Source organism: Camelus dromedarius, chromosome 3 (assembly GCF_036321535.1).
Source record: "Camelus dromedarius isolate mCamDro1 chromosome 3, mCamDro1.pat, whole genome shotgun sequence".
Classification (NCBI taxonomy): Eukaryota; Metazoa; Chordata; class Mammalia; order Artiodactyla; family Camelidae; genus Camelus; species Camelus dromedarius.
In genome coordinates, this window is record NC_087438.1 from 79,149,310 (window position 1) to 79,169,073 (window position 19,764).

A 19,764-nucleotide genomic window follows, 5' to 3' on the forward strand; every position below is an offset into this window, starting at 1 on the left:
GGTTTTGAGAACTATTATAAAATCAGCATGATAGATACAGAAGGTAGGAATGTCGTACCAACAGACCGTACATGCTATTAAAAAAATCAAGTTGCTTTAAAAATAGGCTCCGATGTGAGGAGCTAACTTCCTATTTCTTATGACTGGTCCCTGACTAATAACTGGTATTCACTCTTATTTTTCTCCAAATAGGCACTGTATGCTACTCAGCTTTATATCCCCTGAAATACTTAGAGTAGCAGCCTATATATTAATTCTATGAGTAATTTAGGAAACTTTACTCCTAAATTTAAAACTCTCCACCAAGCATCTTCACCCTATTAACCGAAAAAAAATTTTTTTAAAAGAATACTATCTAATAGTGATAATGATTTTGATGAACATGGTTCTCTTACCTTTGCTCAATACTCTTAAATTGGTAAGTTATTTATTAAGACTTGCCAATGTATAATGAGTTATGAAAAGGCTCACACTCTTTGACTTGGTAATGATGCACCTGAAAATCTACTCCAGGACCTTCAAGTATGAGATGGTCATATGCACAAAAACACTCGCTATAGTATTATGAAAATAAAAATTGTGAAGTGACACTAAAGTCCACCAGGTTACATATAATACACTATAGCTATTCAAAGGAACATGATATTGCTATTAAAAGTAGTCAATAGGGAAAACTATGTAGTAATATACAGAAATGTATTTGATCAAGTTAGGCGAAAAAGTAGGATACAAAATATATGTGCACTATGTTTATAATCAAGCAAAGTGTGCTTATCGTCAAAGCCTGGAAAGGAATAAATAAAATAATATTGTGTGCGATGACACAAATAAAGGTGACTTTTGTTTTCGGAATTAGTCATCGTTGTCATCACAAATTACCACAAACTTAGTGAGTTAAAATAATACCCCATTTATTATCTCACAGTTCTGTAAGGTCAGAAGACTAAGGCAGGTCTCACTAGGCTCAAATTAAAGTGTTGGTAGGGCAACATTCCTTACTGGAGGCCTGGGGAACAATCTGCCTCCAAGTTCATTCAGGTTGTCTGGCAGAATCAGGTTCCTTGTAGTTGGGGACTAAGGTCTCCATTCCTTTGCTAGTTCTTGGCTGGGGGAACCCCTTAGCACTTAAGGTCGCGCTTGCCGTTTTTTGCATCTGGGCCCTTGTATCTCAGAATCAGCAATGGTGCTCATATCCTTCTCATGCTTAGACTATCTCTGGCTTCCCCTTCTGCAGCACCTCTCTTTTGCCCTTTTACACTGCATTTCTGACTAACTCTTCTGCCTTCTTCTCTATTACGATTACACTGGGTCTGTATATATAACACCCATACGTAATCTCCATATTTTAAGGCCAGCTAATTAGTATCTTAACTTCATCTGCAAAATATGTAGTAACTAGATTAGTTTTTGATTGAATAACCAGGTAACAGGAACTCTGGTGGGGGTAGGGGGGACATCTTTAAAATTCTGCCTAATACCCCCTTCCATATTCCAAACTGGATGTAATATTGTACTTGTAAAATCTAAAAATACATTATTCCTTCCTTACCAAGCCATGGATGCCTTTATCCTTTTATAGTTGCTTGTTTTAATCTCTCTTTAATTGGGGGAGGGGTAATGTCAAGTAATATTTTCCTAGGTTCTCTATTCCATCTGATGCCTAAAATGTTTTCCTATTGTGACTTAAATTTTTGAAATCAGTTTCTTTTTTCCTTAGGATTGCCTTTTTATAGCTTTTTATAGCCTTTCAAGCTACTGACTTGCTGATGGTTCTCTATGAAAATCAAATCCTGTTTCTACTTTTGATGGAAGAAAGCTCTGATTCCATGTTTTAGGTCTGAGTTTATACTTCCCTTAGGAAGCTTTTCTGGAGCCTCTACTAAGTTAGAGAATTCTGCCAGGTGTTTTATACAGAAGCTGATATGTAGTAAGGGTTTGATAGATATGTTTCTGAACGAAATTATTTCCTTAGAAATAAATGAATGAATGATATTTCTATTTGCTCATTTCTATGTTTTTATATTACTTAAACTACTAACTTTTCTGAAAAGTAGCAAGAATACTGATGCTTAAAAATACCATAAAAGGTTAGAAAACTGCCACATGGACACTTGGAATCAAACTCAAGATTCTATTCTTACTAGCACTGGGTTCCATAGACAGGTAACAACCTCTATGAGCTGGTTTCCTCCATTTTTGAACTAGGAACAGTAATATATTGCAAGCAATGTCTAGCAGCGTTCTTGTAAAGATTAAAGGTCATGTTTAGATTGTGTTCACCACAGTGACTATGGCTTAAATAAACAGTAATCATTTAAAATCGTTTTATCAAAAGTGAAATAGGAGGAAATAAACAGCTTCTGTTACAATTTATCAATGAAAGTTTCTTTAAAATAAAAAAAAATGCCTTTCCTTCCCTTTTCAAAAAGGAGTACATATTGTCATCTTAAAAAATTCACGAGGTAATTCTTTCTGGTTTCTGTCAAGATCTGTCTGCTATTGTGTGCATTCCTTTATGATTCTGGTAAGCTTACTTATTCATGATAATTATTAAAGTATAAACATGCAATTTATTCCAAATTTACAACTGGATGCATATTCAGGGTAAAGTTTAAACTTCTTTGGCAGTTATTAAATAGCACCATCTAGTGTTCCTATTCAGTAGTAACAAGGCAAACAAAGTGTGGTCTGACTGACCAAAAGAATCAAGTATAGTGGGGAAAAATATAGATGGTTTTGTGTCTTAACCCTGGCCCAAATCAAAACCCTCAGAGTAGGGCTTGAAAAATCAAATATTAGAAAGAAAAACAATCCCTGTCTGATCGAGAACCACTGATTCAGTGAATGCATCCATAAAGTCAAACTAGTTTATCTTGTTATATAGTAGTTTAGACACCTGTATTTCATAAAAACTCAGGTTACATAAAAAATGAAACACGGCAGATAGAAAGAAAAGGAGAAGCGGCAAAAATGGGAATATGTACACGAATGTAATATATATACACGTGAGTATGTAGAGTGATGTGTTACTAGACAATATAATGTGTTTAGCTATCAACTATAAGGAAAACAATCCCTTTACCTGCATGCCTGCACCTGAAAGACAACTGTTAAGCTATAAAGCTGACTCCTGCCTGATGACTGGGTCATATCTCACTTTACAACTTACGATTTTACTATTAAACTCATAATAAACACCATCTACATGTCAAGCATCATAAAGACAGTGCATTTAGATATTTCTAAAAAACAGAGAAAATCGTTATAAGCCAATGGAATGTAAAACTTCAATGAGAGTTTAAAAAGATTTTTATTAGCAGTTAACTTTTACTTTTCATAGGAAGAAAGGTATGTATTTCCCCTCTTTTGAGAGAAAATTTTATTGTGAAAGATAAAAATACATTAAAAATTGTACTGCTTCTAATAAATGTTCTCCTAGGGCAAATTTCTACCCAGGCAATAGAAATAAAAGCAAAAATAAACAAATGGGACCTAATGAAACTTATAAGCTTTTGCACAGCAAAGGAAACCATAAATAAAACAACCACCTATGGAAAAGAAGAAAATATTTGCAAATGATGCGACTGACAAAGGCTTAATTTCCAGAATATATGAACAGCTCATACAACTTAATAAGAAAAAAGAAAAACAACCCAATCCAAAAATGGGCAGAAGACCTAAACAAGCAATTCTCCAATGAAGACAAATACAAATGGTCAATAGGCATATGAAAAATGTTCAGTATCGCTAATTATCAGAGAAATGCAAACCAAAACCAAATCTCACACCAGTCAGAATGGCCATCATTCAAAATCCACAAACAATAAATGTTGGAGAGGGTGTGGAGAAAAGGAAACCCTCCTACACTGTTGGTAGGAACGTAGTCTGGTGCAGCCATTATGGAAAACAGTATGGAGATTCCTAAAAAAAATTAAAAATAGACTTATCATGTGATCCAGCAATCCCAATCCTGGGCTTATATCTGGAGGGAACTCTAATGTGAAAAGATACATGCACCCCAATGTTCATAGCAACACTATAAACAATAGGCAAGACACGGAAGTAACCTAAATGTCCACCAACAGATGACTGGATAAAGAAGCTGTGGTATATTTATACAATGGGATACTACTCAGCCATAAAAAATAATAAAATAATGATGCCATTTGCAGCGACATGGATGGACATGGAGATCGTCATTCTAAGTGAAGTAAGCCAGAAAGAAAGAAAAATGTCATATGATATCACTTATATGTGGAATCTAAAAAATAAAAAACAGAAAGAAAAAAAGAGGACACTAATGAACTCATCTACAAAAGAGAAACAAGAATCACAGAAACAGTAAACAATCTTATGCTTACCGGTGGGGAGGGGGGCGGGTGGGAAGGGATAAATCTGGGAGTTTGAGATTTGCAAACTACTATATACGAAAATACAGGAAAAAATTTTCTTCTGTATAGCACAGGGAACTATATTCAATATCTTGTAACAAACTTTAATGAAAATGAATATATGTATATGTATGCACGACTGGGATATTATGCTGTACACCAGAAATTGACACATTGTAACTGACTATACTTCAATAAAAAACAAAACAAAACAAAAGAACAGCTCTTTGGCTAAAATATCGCCACACTATTAATGGTGGTCATGCTGCTTAGATATAATTCAAAACTCGACTTGGTAATGTCTTAACTTTCTAATCCTCATTCTGAAAGTTAGATTTTTGCACTGAGCAACAGAATTCAAGTGAGGAATATGGTAATTTTTTATGTAAAAAATGGATATTTATATTTTACAGCTATAGAAATAATCCTTCACAGGTCTCAAGAAACACAAGGTTTCCTAGTAAAAGGACACACTTTACACAACTCCTTGTTTCAGGATGTCGGGAAACAAGGTAAATAAAATATTCTATAGTTTAAAAATGTCTTTTTATATCTATTTTCTAAATTTAACATATTAGTTTTAGAATAAGACCTAGATCAATTAAACAGAAGGTGGTAAGAGACTTTTTTCCACAGAAATTAGAAATTCAATACTGTTTCATCCAACAAAATAGTAAACTGAAAATTCAGAATCGCAGTTGGACTGTGAAAAGATCTGTGGTACAGCCTACCAGACATGTGACTAGTGGCAGCTGGGGACCGACCAACCACTGTGAAATTATCTTTGCAAAAAATTCTTGATCCACAATGCTTCCCAAACAGGTGCTCTATAATTTCTAAAATTTGCAACATGCTCAATTTAGTCACATGAAACTATACTTAAGTTTTTTAGCATGTTATTTTAAAAATGCAGCAATCTTACTGAAAAGAAATCTACTAAAAAATAAAATCATTTAACATTTTACCTTTTAATATTAAACCACCTTATCTACATTTCCAAACACTTAATACTAATGTTCTATAAGCTCTTAAAGAACAGATACCAGATTTATTTTCCTTTAGACCCAGAAAACAGCCTCAGAGCTCTCATGAAAAAAAAACCATATCATAGAAAAACATACATGATAATAGAGCACCTATTTCATTGGATCAGTATTAGAAAAATTGAAAATAAGAAACAGAAAACTATTCTAATTTTGCCTCCAGCACTAACTAGCTATATTACTGTGAACAAATTATAACTCTCTCTGGATCTTAATATCCTAACTTGTAAAATGATGGACTATAATATTGTTGGTTTGGTTTTAGCTCCAAAGTTCTCCAGTTGTGCCCCTGATAAGAGAGGGTAACATAAACTCCCAGCCAGATCCTTTGTGTTTCCTAACTACTTCCTGATGTTGATGAGAAGGGCTCCCAATCCTCCAATGCTCTAACCACACGTTTATTACTAGGATACTACTAGGTTCTTTACAACCCTGGAATTAAATGGAAGGCCAGGGTTAATTGTGATTAAATATTCACAAGGTACTTTAAGTGCCACACATGATAGTCTCCACTAGGGACCCCATATACTTCTACAGTAAAGCAGCACTGGGACTTGGAGTCAGAAGCCAGAGATTTCAGTCTGACTCTACTGTTTAAAATCTGTGTGTGGCCTCAGGTAGGTCTCTTAATCACTCTGCCTCTCACTTTCCCCTTCAGAAGAAGGCACAAACTTGATGTATCTGACAATGCTCTGAAAATTATAAAATATTAATATCTGTGTATAAGTAGGTTTAGTTTTTAATTATTTTTGTTGTGCTTTGAAGAGAGGTTAAGTTACAGATTTTTTGGACTTGAATTTTTTAATAGGGAAAGATTTATTTTAAGTATTTAAACAATGCATATACTAGAATAAAACTGAAGTATCTTATCCTGCCATCCCCTACCTCTGGTCCCATCTTCCTCCTTCATAAAGACTCCCTATGAATGTTCTTCCTAAACACTGATGTTCATAGATTACTAAAACAAAACACCCCTGTACATGTTGGTATTTATCATTTAACTATATATGATGAGCAGTTTCATGTCAGTACATACATAGATCTCAATCACTTTACTACTGCACAGAACTCTTTACTAGATCATAGTTTATTTAACTGTTTCACTTTTGCTGAATATCTATTTTGTTCCTAATTTGTCATGATAACAAACAATGTCAAAACAAACATTCCTCTATACAGTTTTTTGTGCACATCTATTAGTCTCCTGAGATTAGTAAGAACTTACCACAAACCTGGTAACTTTAAACAACAGAAATTGATTTTCTTATAGTTCTGGAGCCCAGAAGTCCAAAATCAAGCTGTTATTAGGGCTAGTTCCTTCTGGAGGCTCTGAGGGAAAATCCATTTCATGTCCCTCTCTTAGTTTCTAGTGGCTGTGGGCAATCCTGGTGTTCCTTATCGTGCTGACCCATCACTCTAATCTCTGCCTTTGTCTTCACATGGCCTTCCCCTTTGGGTCTCATATCTCCCTCTCCCTTCTCTTGTAAGGATACCAGTCACTGATTGTGAGATCCTTACCTTAATTACACCTTACCTTAATTACCTTAAGCCCTAATTCCAAATATGGTCATATTCTGAGGTTCTGGGTGGACATACATTTTAGGGGCCATTATTCAACTAACTAAAACACACATGAGAATATGTGAGGGTTAAAAATTATACTTCTAAAATGCCCTTCCAAAGATTACAATAATTTTCACTTCCATCAAAAGAAAGTGCTCTTTCCCTCATATACTTACCAGCTTTTAAAAGCTTTTTCCTAAATTGATGTGTTAGGTAAAAAACAATGTAACATCCTTATTTCTATTTTAGCTCCCTATTTCTAGAATTGGTTAATTCTCTTTTCATGTATTTATGACTATACTTCTCTGTGAACTACCTATTCATAAACCTTGTCATTTTTTCTCAATCTTTAATAATTCCTTATAATCTGGATAGTTATATTTTGCCTATTATGTATATTGGCATAATTTCTTCCAAGTCTGTCACTTACCTACATAACATTTAAAAATATTTATTCATTCAAATCTACCAATCTTTTCCTTTATGGTCTCTGGGTTTTGTTTAACATTTTAAGATTTTTAAATTCCCTAAGATTTTATGTGATATCACAAACTAGGACAAATACAGAGCTATGAGTTTTAGAAAGTATATTCTATGCAGTCTGCCAATGCCTTATGAATGAGAAAATATTTGAGGAGCCAGAGGATGCTCTAGGCTAAATGTGTAAATATAGAAAAGAGGAACAGTAAAGTAGGAAAAGGTACAGGTGATTTAGCAGTCCAACAACTGCTGATACACAGCAATGCTTTAGGCACCGAAAGAAAAAGAAATGTAAGAGACGCATTCCCTGCCCTCCAGAAGTTTACAATTCAGATGTAAGCAAAAATATTTTAAGCAACAGTTAACCTTCAATGACTGAAAAAATTAAAAATTAGCAATGGGCTTCAATCCAATGAAGTCCATGGAGTTCAAAAGTACAATGGGAAAGAGAATTCTGATGAATCTCTAAACAGATGGTAAGTACGAACTCTAATTCAAAAAATTTTTTTAAACTTTCATCAGAGAGTAATAAACAGCTCAATGAACTTTTGCAAAGTAAACTCACCTGTATAACCAGCACTCAGATCAAGAAAAAGTACTTACCAGCACCCTAGAAGCCCATCCTAATTACTTCTTGTCACTCCCTAAAAGCTCAGATTGGTTTTACCTACTTTTCAACTTTGTATAAATGGAAAAATACACTACATACTTCTTATCTCAAAACATGTTTGTGACATTCAACCAAATTTTTGCATATAAGACTAGATTGTTCTTCCCCGTTACTGTATAGTATTCCATTGTGTGAATTCGAATATATCATTTACACTACACTTATATCATTACATCTAACACCTATTACACTAATGATGGGTAGTGTGCATATTCCTACTTATGGACTCTTGTGAAAAATACTGCTGTGAACATTCTAGTACCCATCTTTTGGTGAAGACATGCTTTCAATTCTGTTGGGTACGTACATACTAGGGAGTAGAACTGCTGGGTCACAGAATATACATATGCTCAGTTTTAGTAAATACTGCCAAAGAGGAGTTGTAAAATAACAGCTGTAGTTGTACGACATTCTCATTTTCATTTTGGCCCTTCTAGTGAGCATGTAGCAAACACAATTATTAGGGATAATATGAAAGTTTAGATAACAGTCAACAAATCTCTCACAATAAAAAAATCAAACAATGAGAAAAGAAGGCTTTAAAAAGAATATGAGTATTAATTAGATCAAACATGGAGCCAGCAAACAGTCCTTAAAAGTGGATAAAAATGTAAGAAAGACTAGTGTTCTGGTAACCGTAACCTATAGCATAAGTTCTTTCATTAAAATGCAATGGTCTCTACTTTTCTAGAGAGACAATAGCTACTTTATTCTAAGGAAATAAGTATTGTAAATAACTTATAAAAGTAATACAAAATGTATTTTAGCAAAAAACTTACAGATTTCCTATGTACCACAGTGTATGATTTCCTATCTGTACTAGGTGAAATATATTTAAGAAACTCCAGCGTATAATTTGATTAGGACATGTATTTTTAGTAAACAAACAAAACTAATAAAACTACCTTACACCTGTTTAATATCTAAGTTAAAAAAAAACCCCAGACTTTTACCTAAACTAGTGGAAAAAAAAATCCTGAGAAAAAGGGAAAACACAAATTACTGCCACTTTGCAGGTGACTAGACTGTGACCTCACCTCAGCCACAAGTTCCTAAGAATGAGGACCATAACGGCTCTTCTCTACAGGTTTAGCAAAATACTCTTAGCAGAACATTCAGTAATTCCTACTCGCCAAAATGTTAGACTCTGTAAGTACTGACCGGTATATCACATATAGCAGGTGAAAAGTGGTAAGATATCTATGTATTAAAATTCTGATAGATCTAGTTAAAAACGCTTCATTATCAACAAGCATAGATTTTTAAAATTATATAGAAACAAATAATGCAAACTTGAAGAAAAATAAAGTAAAAAGCCATCAAGTATGTCCAATAGCATCTGCTACTGGACCAAAGCTCTTTCTTTCTTTCTAAATAAAGCTTTAGCTTATTATTTCCCCAAAGTTCATCCAGGTGAGATTTATATATGATTAGTCCAACCAATGAAACACACAGTTAATTTATAAATGCTGACTATTAAAAGAAAGGCAAGTGGTAACCAAAGATAAAAACAGCATGATTTTCTGGGAGCTTATTTGCTTGATCTAATTCAATTTAAGGTTAGAATTTTTAACATCTATAAGTTAAATCGATATTAAGTACTTTACACTTAATGGAGTGAATAAGAGTTTATAAAATTTGTGTGTATTTAGTTGATCAATAATTTATGAATTTTGAAAATGTGTTTAATTGATCAAGATGTATAAAGTTTTAAGAAGTATAAAAATTTCTTAAGTATAAGTAAAAGCTCAAAGAAACTATTAAAGAAATGCTAATGAAACATTAGAGGGAAAATGACCAGGAGACAGAAATGAAACTTTTTAACAGCAAAGAGTTTTTCTACTGAAGAGACAAAAAGAATGGTTGGGAATGAAAAATTGAGTGAATGCTACAAAAGTGATCAAACATAAATACGGAACGGAAGTAATCAACAAGCACTCATCAACACGGAAGTGCACAACACAGCAGGGTGCAGAACTGTGAATCTCTATCTAACCCCATCTCTAAACTGTTTTCTCCAGAGATTAATGATTAGACTTGGTCAGTATTGTGTTTGCATACAAGGGGAGTGTTGTATGACAAGGAAAACACAGATGAATAAAACATGCTATTATTTATAAATAAATACTAAGATTTCCTAGACCAACACATGTTATGCCAGGTGTAACTAGTCACACTAAAAATAAAATGTTAAAAACTCACTCACTGTCTTCTGTGGGAAGGACCTGCAGGGAGTAAATCCACTCTATTATATCATCTTTGTTCACCACGTCTAAGGAGTCCAACATATCTAGTCCGGAGAGTGCAAAAAATGCAATAGTCAACCTAAAAGAAAAAATATAAAATTTCATCTTAACTATAAAAACAATGAAGTCTTTCTTGTTCAGAAAAAAATAAATTCATTCTAATTTTACAATAATTCAAACAACACTCCCAACTTGCAAAAGCCAAAAAACACAACTTATTCTTACAGTTTAATATTATCAATCAAACCTTTGTTTTAATTTTTAACAAAGGGACATTTAAGGGTTAAGAAATCAATCCTTCTCATCTGAAGTATACATGAATCCACTGAAGCCAGTGTATGAGCAACCTGAAGGTTAAAAGTAGATTTAAAAAAGAGAATTTCCTGCCCCTAATCAATACAAATAAGGCCAAAAGACTGGAAAATATATAAAAATCTCAATTTTCACTGATTTGCCAAGCACTCATGCATATAGCTGGTGCTTAATTCTTAAAGATGTTAGAATAAATCTATCATTATTCAAATTTGTTTACAAATATGACCCCTTGGAAAAAACTTATAAGGAATTTTGGGAAATAAGGAAAACTTTAAAAAGTGCAAATGCATTTGCATTTCAACTCCCATTTTCCCAGAGAGGAACATTCTTTGATAAAACGGAATACTATAAAGCAAATACCCTTCCCCTCCAAGATTGTACACTAAACCAGAAATCTTAAGTGTTTTGCATTCATATAAAAACTAGTCCCTTTAGTGACTGCTTTTCATATAAAGAATTTGTTACATATAATCTCTTTCCTGTTGGGATTCATTCTACAATGTTATTTGATTCAGCATGGTTATCTCACTTTCGTATTCTCGTAATTCCTTCACTAATACTGATAAATTAAGACTTTAAATTATCTGGTCTAAAATCTTCTAGCAGAGCCACTTGACACATTGTGTAACCTTTTTAACAGAGATTCCAAGACATAATTAAGCCTTAATGCCCTAAGGCAACCACTGTATATAATTAACTGCTTTCCTATACATCTAGAATGGTATCACCAACTTTAGGAGAAATCCGAGAGCAATTTAATTCCAAAAAAAGCTTAAGGGCAAAAACTAAAACAAATGAGATACTGGTACACCCAAGAACAATATACTTTGAGAAACTTACAGTGAGAGACTATCGCGATGTATAAGACACCGAGCTGGGAAGTTTCTCTTGTATTATCTCAATTTAATTCTAACAACCCACTGAAATCCACTTGAATTAGGGAAGTGATTTATCTGGATAAGATCAGGAATAAATTAAGGGCAGTGGAACCTCCCTTTATGTGGGAAGCAGTAGTTCAGAGCTCAGACTTGCAGGCAAATAAACTAGCTTCAAATCCTAGGCTGGCCAATTTCCAGTCATATGTAATCTAGGCAGGTTACCTAACCTTTTCTAAGTCTTTTCTAAGTCGTCTTCCTTATCTGTAAACTATTAAACCTCACACAGTTATTGTGCTTACTTGCTCACAAGCAAGCACTAACTAAATGGAAGCTATTATTATTGGTATTTTCCCTGATTTGAAGGGACAGGAGTAACAATCACAGTCTTACACCACAGGTTTTTTCATTGGTTGGCAACCTCCACCACTCCCTCAACGAGTCTTCTCAAAAACAAAACGATACTTTAGACATACGGAAAATTTCTACACAATACAGTGGGCACATCTGAAAAATCACAGCTCTTGGTGATAATTATGTTTCATGAGATAAGGTCTGCCTCTAATGCCTATTACCCAAACACAAATGGCAACAATATCATATAACCAAAAAAAAAAAAGGATCTGAACCGCCCCTGAAAAGAAACCTGTTAACTGACAAAAGCTCACAATCCAAGATCTATATTCACTTGAGTTAACTAGTAACCATCATTTTTCAGAAGTTAATATAAAAGAAAAACCTTGAGTGAAGCAACAAACAATACTTTTTAAATTTTCATAATGCAATTGCTATTAGAAAAATAAAAATAATTTCTATTGGTCAGGCTAAAAGAAACAGGGAAATAGAATGATTTTGCCAAAATGGTGGGCCAGAAAGTAAGTGTCTAAACGTCTAGTTCAATATTAGCCTTCCTAAGAGTCAGCTGCTGCGTATCTATCAGTAAAAAGAACACAGGAATACCTGAATCATCAATTTAATATTGTATCATGACACCGAGACACGTGGCAGGCCCTCAATAAATGCTTGTGGAACCGAACTATAATACTAGATAAGAATGATGACTTAGTCAACACATTGTTTCATCTTAAAACTCTGGTATTAATAAAAATTTTGTGACTAGTCACCTTTGCTTAAAAAGTTGGAGCTTCTTCACAAGCACCTGAAAGTCAATTATGAATCATATACACCACAAAAAAACTTAATGCTGAACTAAGAAAAATAAAGACTGTGAACCAGGAAAAAGAAAAGATGAAAAATTTTAAGAAACTACTACAAAAACTGATATGTACAGGTTATATGTACAGGTTAAATGTGATTATTAAGCCATAAAATAACAAAAATGATAAAACATACTTAAGTGACAAACAGGAGGCATAAACAAATATAATTAATATCTCTTAACTAGTACACTGTGATATTATATATCTATTATCTAATATACTATGTCTGGTATATATCCTAAGATTATACAAAAGTTATTAAATCAACTCTTAAATTAACTGTTTAATCAGACAAGTTTTGCTGTTCTACTTATGCTATGGGCAGGATTACAGTTTACTGCCAACACTCATTAGTCTGTATGGTTTTGTCCTTGCTGAATTTTGAAGAATAGACCAAACACAGAGGCCTTTTGAAAATGCAACCACAGACCTATACTGATAGCTACAAGCGAAGTTCAACTGTTTAACAATCAAAATCGGATGATTTTTTAATTCAAATGCTTTAAATGCACATAAAATTAATCCTCATAAGACATAAGTGTGATTTATCAGTAGATTTCTAAACATCTCATATCATTACAATCAATGGGCTGAGTTTTAGAAATGTTATCTGAGGTCTAGATATGGGCTCTGCTAGTCAATCAATACCGATGGAGAAAGGAATATTAACGACGCTTCACTCTTCCTTTACCAAAAGTTCTGTTCCTCCATCAGGGCTCAGCTTACATTATTCAACAAATATACACCTATTGCCCTCTCTTTTGCCAGATACTACTCAAGGTTCTAGTGCAATGCTGTCTCGTAGGACTTTCTGAGATGCCGGAAATGTTAAAATAAAAACAAAAGTCACTGGCCAATGTGGTGACTGAGCACTTGAAATGTGGTAGCTACGGTAAACAGAGGAAGTGGCTTTTTAATCTGATTTAATTTTAACTAACAAAATTTAATAACCGAATGTGGCTAGTGGCTACCAAATTGGATGAGGCAGCCCTGGTGTTATCAAGGTAAACAAGACAAAAACTTGTTTTCATGAAGTTTACAATTTAGTGTGAAAGAAAGATATTAAACAAACAAACCAATAAATATATAATTTTAGGTGGTAACTGGAAGTAGCCTCTTTTGGAAAGGATGATTAGGGAAGGCCTAAGGAAATCCGGGTTAGGAACCTGCCCTATTGAAACTGCCTGCTTGCCTTGTTCAGCTGTCCTCCAGCACCTATCAAAATAAATATTTCTTGACCATGTATGCAGAAGTAATCTATGAAACTTCCAAAACTGACCCTGCCACGCAGTGTTCAAAATTCTCCACTCAGTTGAGAAAATACGGAAACAGATAAGAGTAAAACCAACTTGCTCTCTTCTTCCAATCCACTCCACCACAGTTGTGGAGCCTCACTTCAAACACAGCGATGCAGAGCAAAGATCGCCTCCTCCTTTCGTTATTCTCAGCCCCAGACTTTTACTCTGAATGACTAATTCACAGTTTCTTAGCCTCTGCCAGATCTAAGTCCTCAGCCAACTTCAACTCACAAGGCTACTGCAAATAAACTTTAACAGCCTGCTTCAAGCAACACTGCACCTCCTTAGTCAATCCTGTACTAGATTTACAATTCCTGGAAAGTTCCTATCTATCCAAGCTTTAGAGGCTCTCTGCCGTACCTACACATCAAACACCACACAGGCATCTAATTAGAAGTTGATGACTTTATGGAGGACAAGGAAGTATTAGTGATGCTATTTATGTAAATACGATGACAAACGCTTTGTTTTTTCCTTTCATATTCGGAAGTGAGGCCAAGTGACTCAGGTTTGGTGAAGGGGTAAAAAGGAAGCTCCAGCTTGACAGGAAAAAATGGGAAGTGAAAAGGGCAGAAACTGGAGATTCCAAAAGCCCTCGACTTAGAGCTCCCCGCAGCCCTCTCCCGGAGCTCGGGGGAATGAGGGTGACCGCAGGCGGGCCCAGGAGAAGAGGCAGTGCTGGGTGGGCGGCGGCGCACCTCTCCGCGGGCGCCCACTTAGCCGTCAGGTTCCGCACCGCCCTTCCCGGGGGCCGGGTCCCGTGTCGGCCCCGCGGACTGTGGCCACCGGTTACCTGCTGGTCTCCAGCGAAGAGTAGCGCTCTGGCAAGACCTGGAGGCAGCGCTGGAAGAACCGCACGTGCCGGTCCCGCAGGAAATCCAGCCGCTCTCCCTCAGCGATCCCCGCCAGCCGCTCGTCCTCTGTGGCCGCCATGCTGCTACGGAAACGACGTCCGCCGCGACCCGGAAGCAATTGGCGCGCGGCACCAAGGAAACCCGAGAAGCGCCGCTGGGGTGGCAGGTGGGGAGGGGGCTTGCCCCCGTCGCTGCCGCAGGCGGTGATTAAACTACACACTCTCAACCGAAGGTCTTAACGCGGCGCTTTCTCCCTGTGATATATCCCTAGGTAGCGCACCACCCCGCCTTTTCTACTCTTAAGTCCCGAAGGTTTGGAAACACCTCGCAAGCCTTGTAAAATCAGCTCACAGATCCACAAATCCTTCCAGAACTTTCATCCTCGTTCGATGTTAGGGAAGAACTGCAAGGTCAATACCTTCAAGTTCGCTTTGAGAAAACGGCCCTAAAGAACATGAAGATGGTATATATAAAAACAGGGATGGGTCAGTATAAATTTGCCAACAGACTCATTTTTGGAAGGCCACAGTTTTAAGCTGAATAGATAAAGAAATTAAACCTACAAATCAAATTATTTGGTTATGGGGATAACTAAATGCTTATTAAATAATTATTGACACTACAAAAGTTTAGAGACGTTCCTAGTCCTTTGCGCTCTCGCTCGCTCGCTCGCTCTCTCTCTCGCTCTCTCTCTCTATCTCTCTATCTCTCTCTCTCTCTCTCTATTCAATTCGCCTGTAAGGGGTTGTATTTTATTCTACAAGTCAAAGATTTTACTCTGAGTCATGTGTCATCCATTTGCAACACCAAATAAACTCAACATATTCTCCAACTATATGTATGCTAAAAAAAAGAAAGAAATAACATGCTTCAGGCTGCTTTTTCAAAAAGAGGGATTTAAATTGTTTCAACCATATACTATTCCTTTTTAAAGTGCTCCAGGCAGTCTTGAGGGAAAAATCCACCCAAGGATCAGGCTTGAACTAGGTTTTCATAGTTAACGAACAGAAGTCTGGGGCATAATTTTAATTGTTAGCTTTCTTAGAAAATGTATTCCTAAAAAAAGTACCATACGGGCTGGAGTTACCCTAATTCACCAATCCAAAGCACCTTGCAAAATGTTAGCTACCAGTAACCGATTATTCACAGGTACTCCTGCATGTAACAAATATTGTGATAACAAACTGCCAAGTATGGGCAGAAGGGTGTCCTTGGCGCTTCCCTATAAGTATGGAAGCCACAGTCCTTGCCCTTTAGTTATGCCCAGTCCAGATAAGTTTTCACTCTATTATTACAATGAAGATCTTTGTCTCTCACTTATACATATGGACCACCCAATGTGTGAAGATGTTCAAGGTGAAGCCATATTACATACATATAACTTACTAGAATCAACACTGCCCACTCTAGCTCAGAAACACATTCCCTATTCAGCCTGGCGCTTAAGGGGAAGCCAAATATTTCATCTGATTCTTAGTTCAAGAACCAGCAGTCTGACCCAAATCTGGAGCAAATACTTCTATGGTGAACTCATTCAGAGATAAAACACTTCCTAGGTAAGTAATCACCCACCTTTTTATGGGTGACTTTTACAGTACAAGATTTTTCACATATGCATGACAGAATCTAACTCAGACATAAAATTATTACAATTACTAGCTAAGAAGTGTAAACAGCACAAGTCTTCAAAGTGTAGGAATGATAGAGCATCTGTAAAACTGAATATTATTTAGCCATTAAATGATAATATTTCAATTATATAGAAACATACAGAAGCAATTATAGTATGGTATTTAAAATGTACTCTAAGACTAGCAACTTAAAAATATGTAGGTATACTTTTGGAAAAAGTTACCTTAGGGTAGTGGAATTATGGGTGCTTTGTAACATTTTTCCTTTAGTGTTTTTCCTAAATTTCTTATCAATATACTTTTTAATCCAGTATAATATTTATTTGACATCTATTCTAAGAGCTTGTAACTGAAGACATTATTATGTTTATGTTTATTCTATGTTCTTTATACAAAGGATCATATGATATATTCCTCATTTATTTTAGATTCAGGTAGAAGGACTGGTGTCTTCACTTTCATACTTTCTTTTATTAACAAACCAAACAAAAAATAAACAAAAAGCCGTAAGAATCACATCACCCAGTAGGCTTACCTTAGATTCAGGAAACTGAAAGCTGCATTTGTATACAACAAAAAGCAACAAGTTAGAAAGCAATGCATAAATAAACTTTTACTTTCTGTGTCTTGTAGCTGTTCAGTTCTGTTTTTAAATTCCCTTGTCCTGTTCTATATTTATAAACTGCCTCAAATCATTTAAAAAAGCTAAGAAGAACAAGTACAACAAATAACATGGGCATTCCTGATTAAGAATGTTTTATGTTAATTCTCTCATTTTGCACCCAAAATTGTATAATAAGAATTTATTTTCCAAAATTTGGAAGCCATCTACTTTGAATAATAACCATAAAGTAAGAAAAGGTTTTGACCACTACTCATAGTAGATTAATACCTGAGTCATTTGACCCAAATACATCAAATTACAATTAAAGATACACTAAAAATCATAAGAAATGAGTTTCTTTTATTTATTATGTATATAATAACTTTTCTATAAGATGGGAACTAATTAAACTCAGGAATTAAGATTTTTTAATATGAAAAGTAAAGTCAAATTAGGTTAAATGGTGTTTTTCTTTACAGAAGTTTGGAAATTTTAAAATTGATTCTTTTGACCAAATATAGTAGTCCAGCAATTTTAAAACATTTTAAACACCACCAAGAGAAATCAGGATTCTAAAGCCAGCTTATTTCAGATGATGTTTCAAAACAGAGAATGTTCATATTTTGGGACAAACAGAGCAGAAAAGAAAACTGCTGAGCCAGGAAGATGTGGAAGACACGAAGATTTTATAAATATGTGAAGTCCAGAAGGGCTCAAAGGAAATTTGAAATAGCTGAAGGAAACCAAAAAGATTATATCAATAATACAAATAATAGGGTATATATGAGGTGAGAGGCATATTTTTAAAATAAATATTCTCTATATAAAACAAAGCATGCTTGAAACAAATACAAAATATTTGTTAGACAAAAGTGTAGTAACTGACAAATTACCCATTTGTTTAACTTAGAAAAAGTACTAACTTATTTCATAACTCAAAAAAAACTTTCCACTTTACTCAAGCTAATTTAGCTCCAAGTTATAATAAAATTTTCATTTAAAAATGTCATTCTATGATTGTGTTAGTTTCTTTTGCTATGCCATGACAAAAACAAAGTATCTTTGAAATGTTCTGTTTAAATGAAATATTTCTAACATAAACTTATTCAGAGAACTTTTACATCAATAACAGGCCAACTTATACATTAAATACCCTCTTAGTATAAACAGGAAATACTAGTGACAAAGCCACATGGAACTTCATACTTGTCAATTCACATATGACACAATAGTCAATCTGACTAGGCTAGCGATATTTAAAGAACACGGTTAGTCACTCTCTCCTTGTTTAACTGAATGTGCAAACATTCTTATCAACTGAACACCAATTTCATTATCCCATATTCTTTACTAAACTCCTTGTCTCCAGGTTGGAATAGCCCTAAGGAGAAGAAGAGAAAAGCAATTATCAATATATAGGAAATGTTTTAAAAGTCTTAATTAAATGTTAACTTTTAAAAAGTATATAGATTTGCTTTACCAAGTTTTTATTATAAGATATATACATACAGAAATTGCATAAAATAAAAACATGCAGCTTATTAAATTACTCTAGAATGAACACCATTCTAAGCCCTTTTTACCTATGTGGGATACGCAGAAGTGGCCCAGAGCCTGCTGGTCCTATCTTTCTGGTCCGTTCTTCCCAACCTTTAGTAGGTTTGTAAAGCCTAGAGGGATCTCTCCTAACATTGTTTTCAACCTGTAATCACAAGTAAAATGAGTGCCAGTTAATTTATACGAACTATTAAGTTCGTACTCGTGAGTAAGGTCCTTAGTAACAGGAAGCAGTTTTAAGAAAAATACTTGATATTAGCTAAACAAAATGAAGTGTTAATAACCTCTTCAGTAAACTTCTAATTGTGCTCATATAGCTAAAATAAAATTTGGACTACATCAGTCTATTATAAAACTGTTAATTCAGTTTATTTTTCTAGTTAATTATTTTATTCTGCTTCCACTGTTGTTCTGTTTCTTTTCTATTTCTGTTATGAGGGAAATGTAGTGTAGCAAAGGATGACAGTGGTATAGCCAGATAATAAATTTAAGATAATAACCACCAGTAAGTCCTCTGTTTTATTCATGAGAGTCACCAGTATCTGTATCACCAATGAGATTGAACAATGCTCTGATAGCTGCCATAGGTCTGAAACAGGCTACCTAGGAAGAATGAAGAAAGGAATGAAGAGTAGGAAGAAAGAAGTAATTTAGGGTAAAAGAAAATGAGGTGCTTATAATGCAAAATGTTAGAATTCAAACAATAGTTGCTTAAGTTGTACCAAGTTATTTTTTGTAATATATAAGTAAATAGGTATGAAATAAAGGAGATGGATATAAAGAAAATGGAATTTATTTCTGTATCCTTACAAATCAATGAGTTACCATAATAACAGTGAAAATAAATTAATCTCAGTACAGAGTACCTTTTCTTTTAATTTTGCCAATTTTCTTTGTTTTTCTGCCTTTTCATCCTCCTTTGATTGTCTATCTAGAATTTTCAATTCAAGTTTATGTAAATCCTAGAAGATAAATACCAACAAAAAGATAACATTAAGAAAGTAAGATTAGCTAGAC

At 34.6% G+C, this 19,764-nt stretch overlaps 2 protein-coding genes across 4 annotated transcripts in view; both read right to left on the reverse strand.

The window, feature by feature from the left end:
- PGGT1B (protein geranylgeranyltransferase type I subunit beta) overlaps window positions 1-15,490 on the reverse strand; it is a 43,667-nt gene extending 28,177 nt beyond the window's left edge. The window contains exons 1-2 of the mRNA XM_010987502.3: window positions 14,895-15,490; window positions 10,354-10,472 (exon numbers count right to left, since the gene is read on the reverse strand). Coding sequence (XP_010985804.1) covers window positions 10,354-10,472; window positions 14,895-15,034 — 259 coding nt within the window. The 5' untranslated portion in view covers window positions 15,035-15,490. The remainder of the gene's footprint in view (window positions 1-10,353; window positions 10,473-14,894) is intronic.
- A 1,547-nt stretch (window positions 15,491-17,037) lies between these two features.
- The window catches only part of CCDC112 (coiled-coil domain containing 112), a 28,133-nt gene continuing 25,406 nt past the window's right edge, over window positions 17,038-19,764 (reverse strand). For all 3 annotated transcript variants that reach the window (XM_064483265.1, XM_031448845.2, XM_064483273.1), the window contains 3 exons: window positions 19,614-19,709; window positions 18,774-18,892; window positions 17,038-18,571 (listed from right to left, as the gene is read on the reverse strand). In XM_064483265.1, coding sequence (XP_064339335.1) covers window positions 18,541-18,571; window positions 18,774-18,892; window positions 19,614-19,709 — 246 coding nt within the window. In that variant the 3' untranslated portion in view covers window positions 17,038-18,540. The remainder of the gene's footprint in view (window positions 18,572-18,773; window positions 18,893-19,613; window positions 19,710-19,764) is intronic.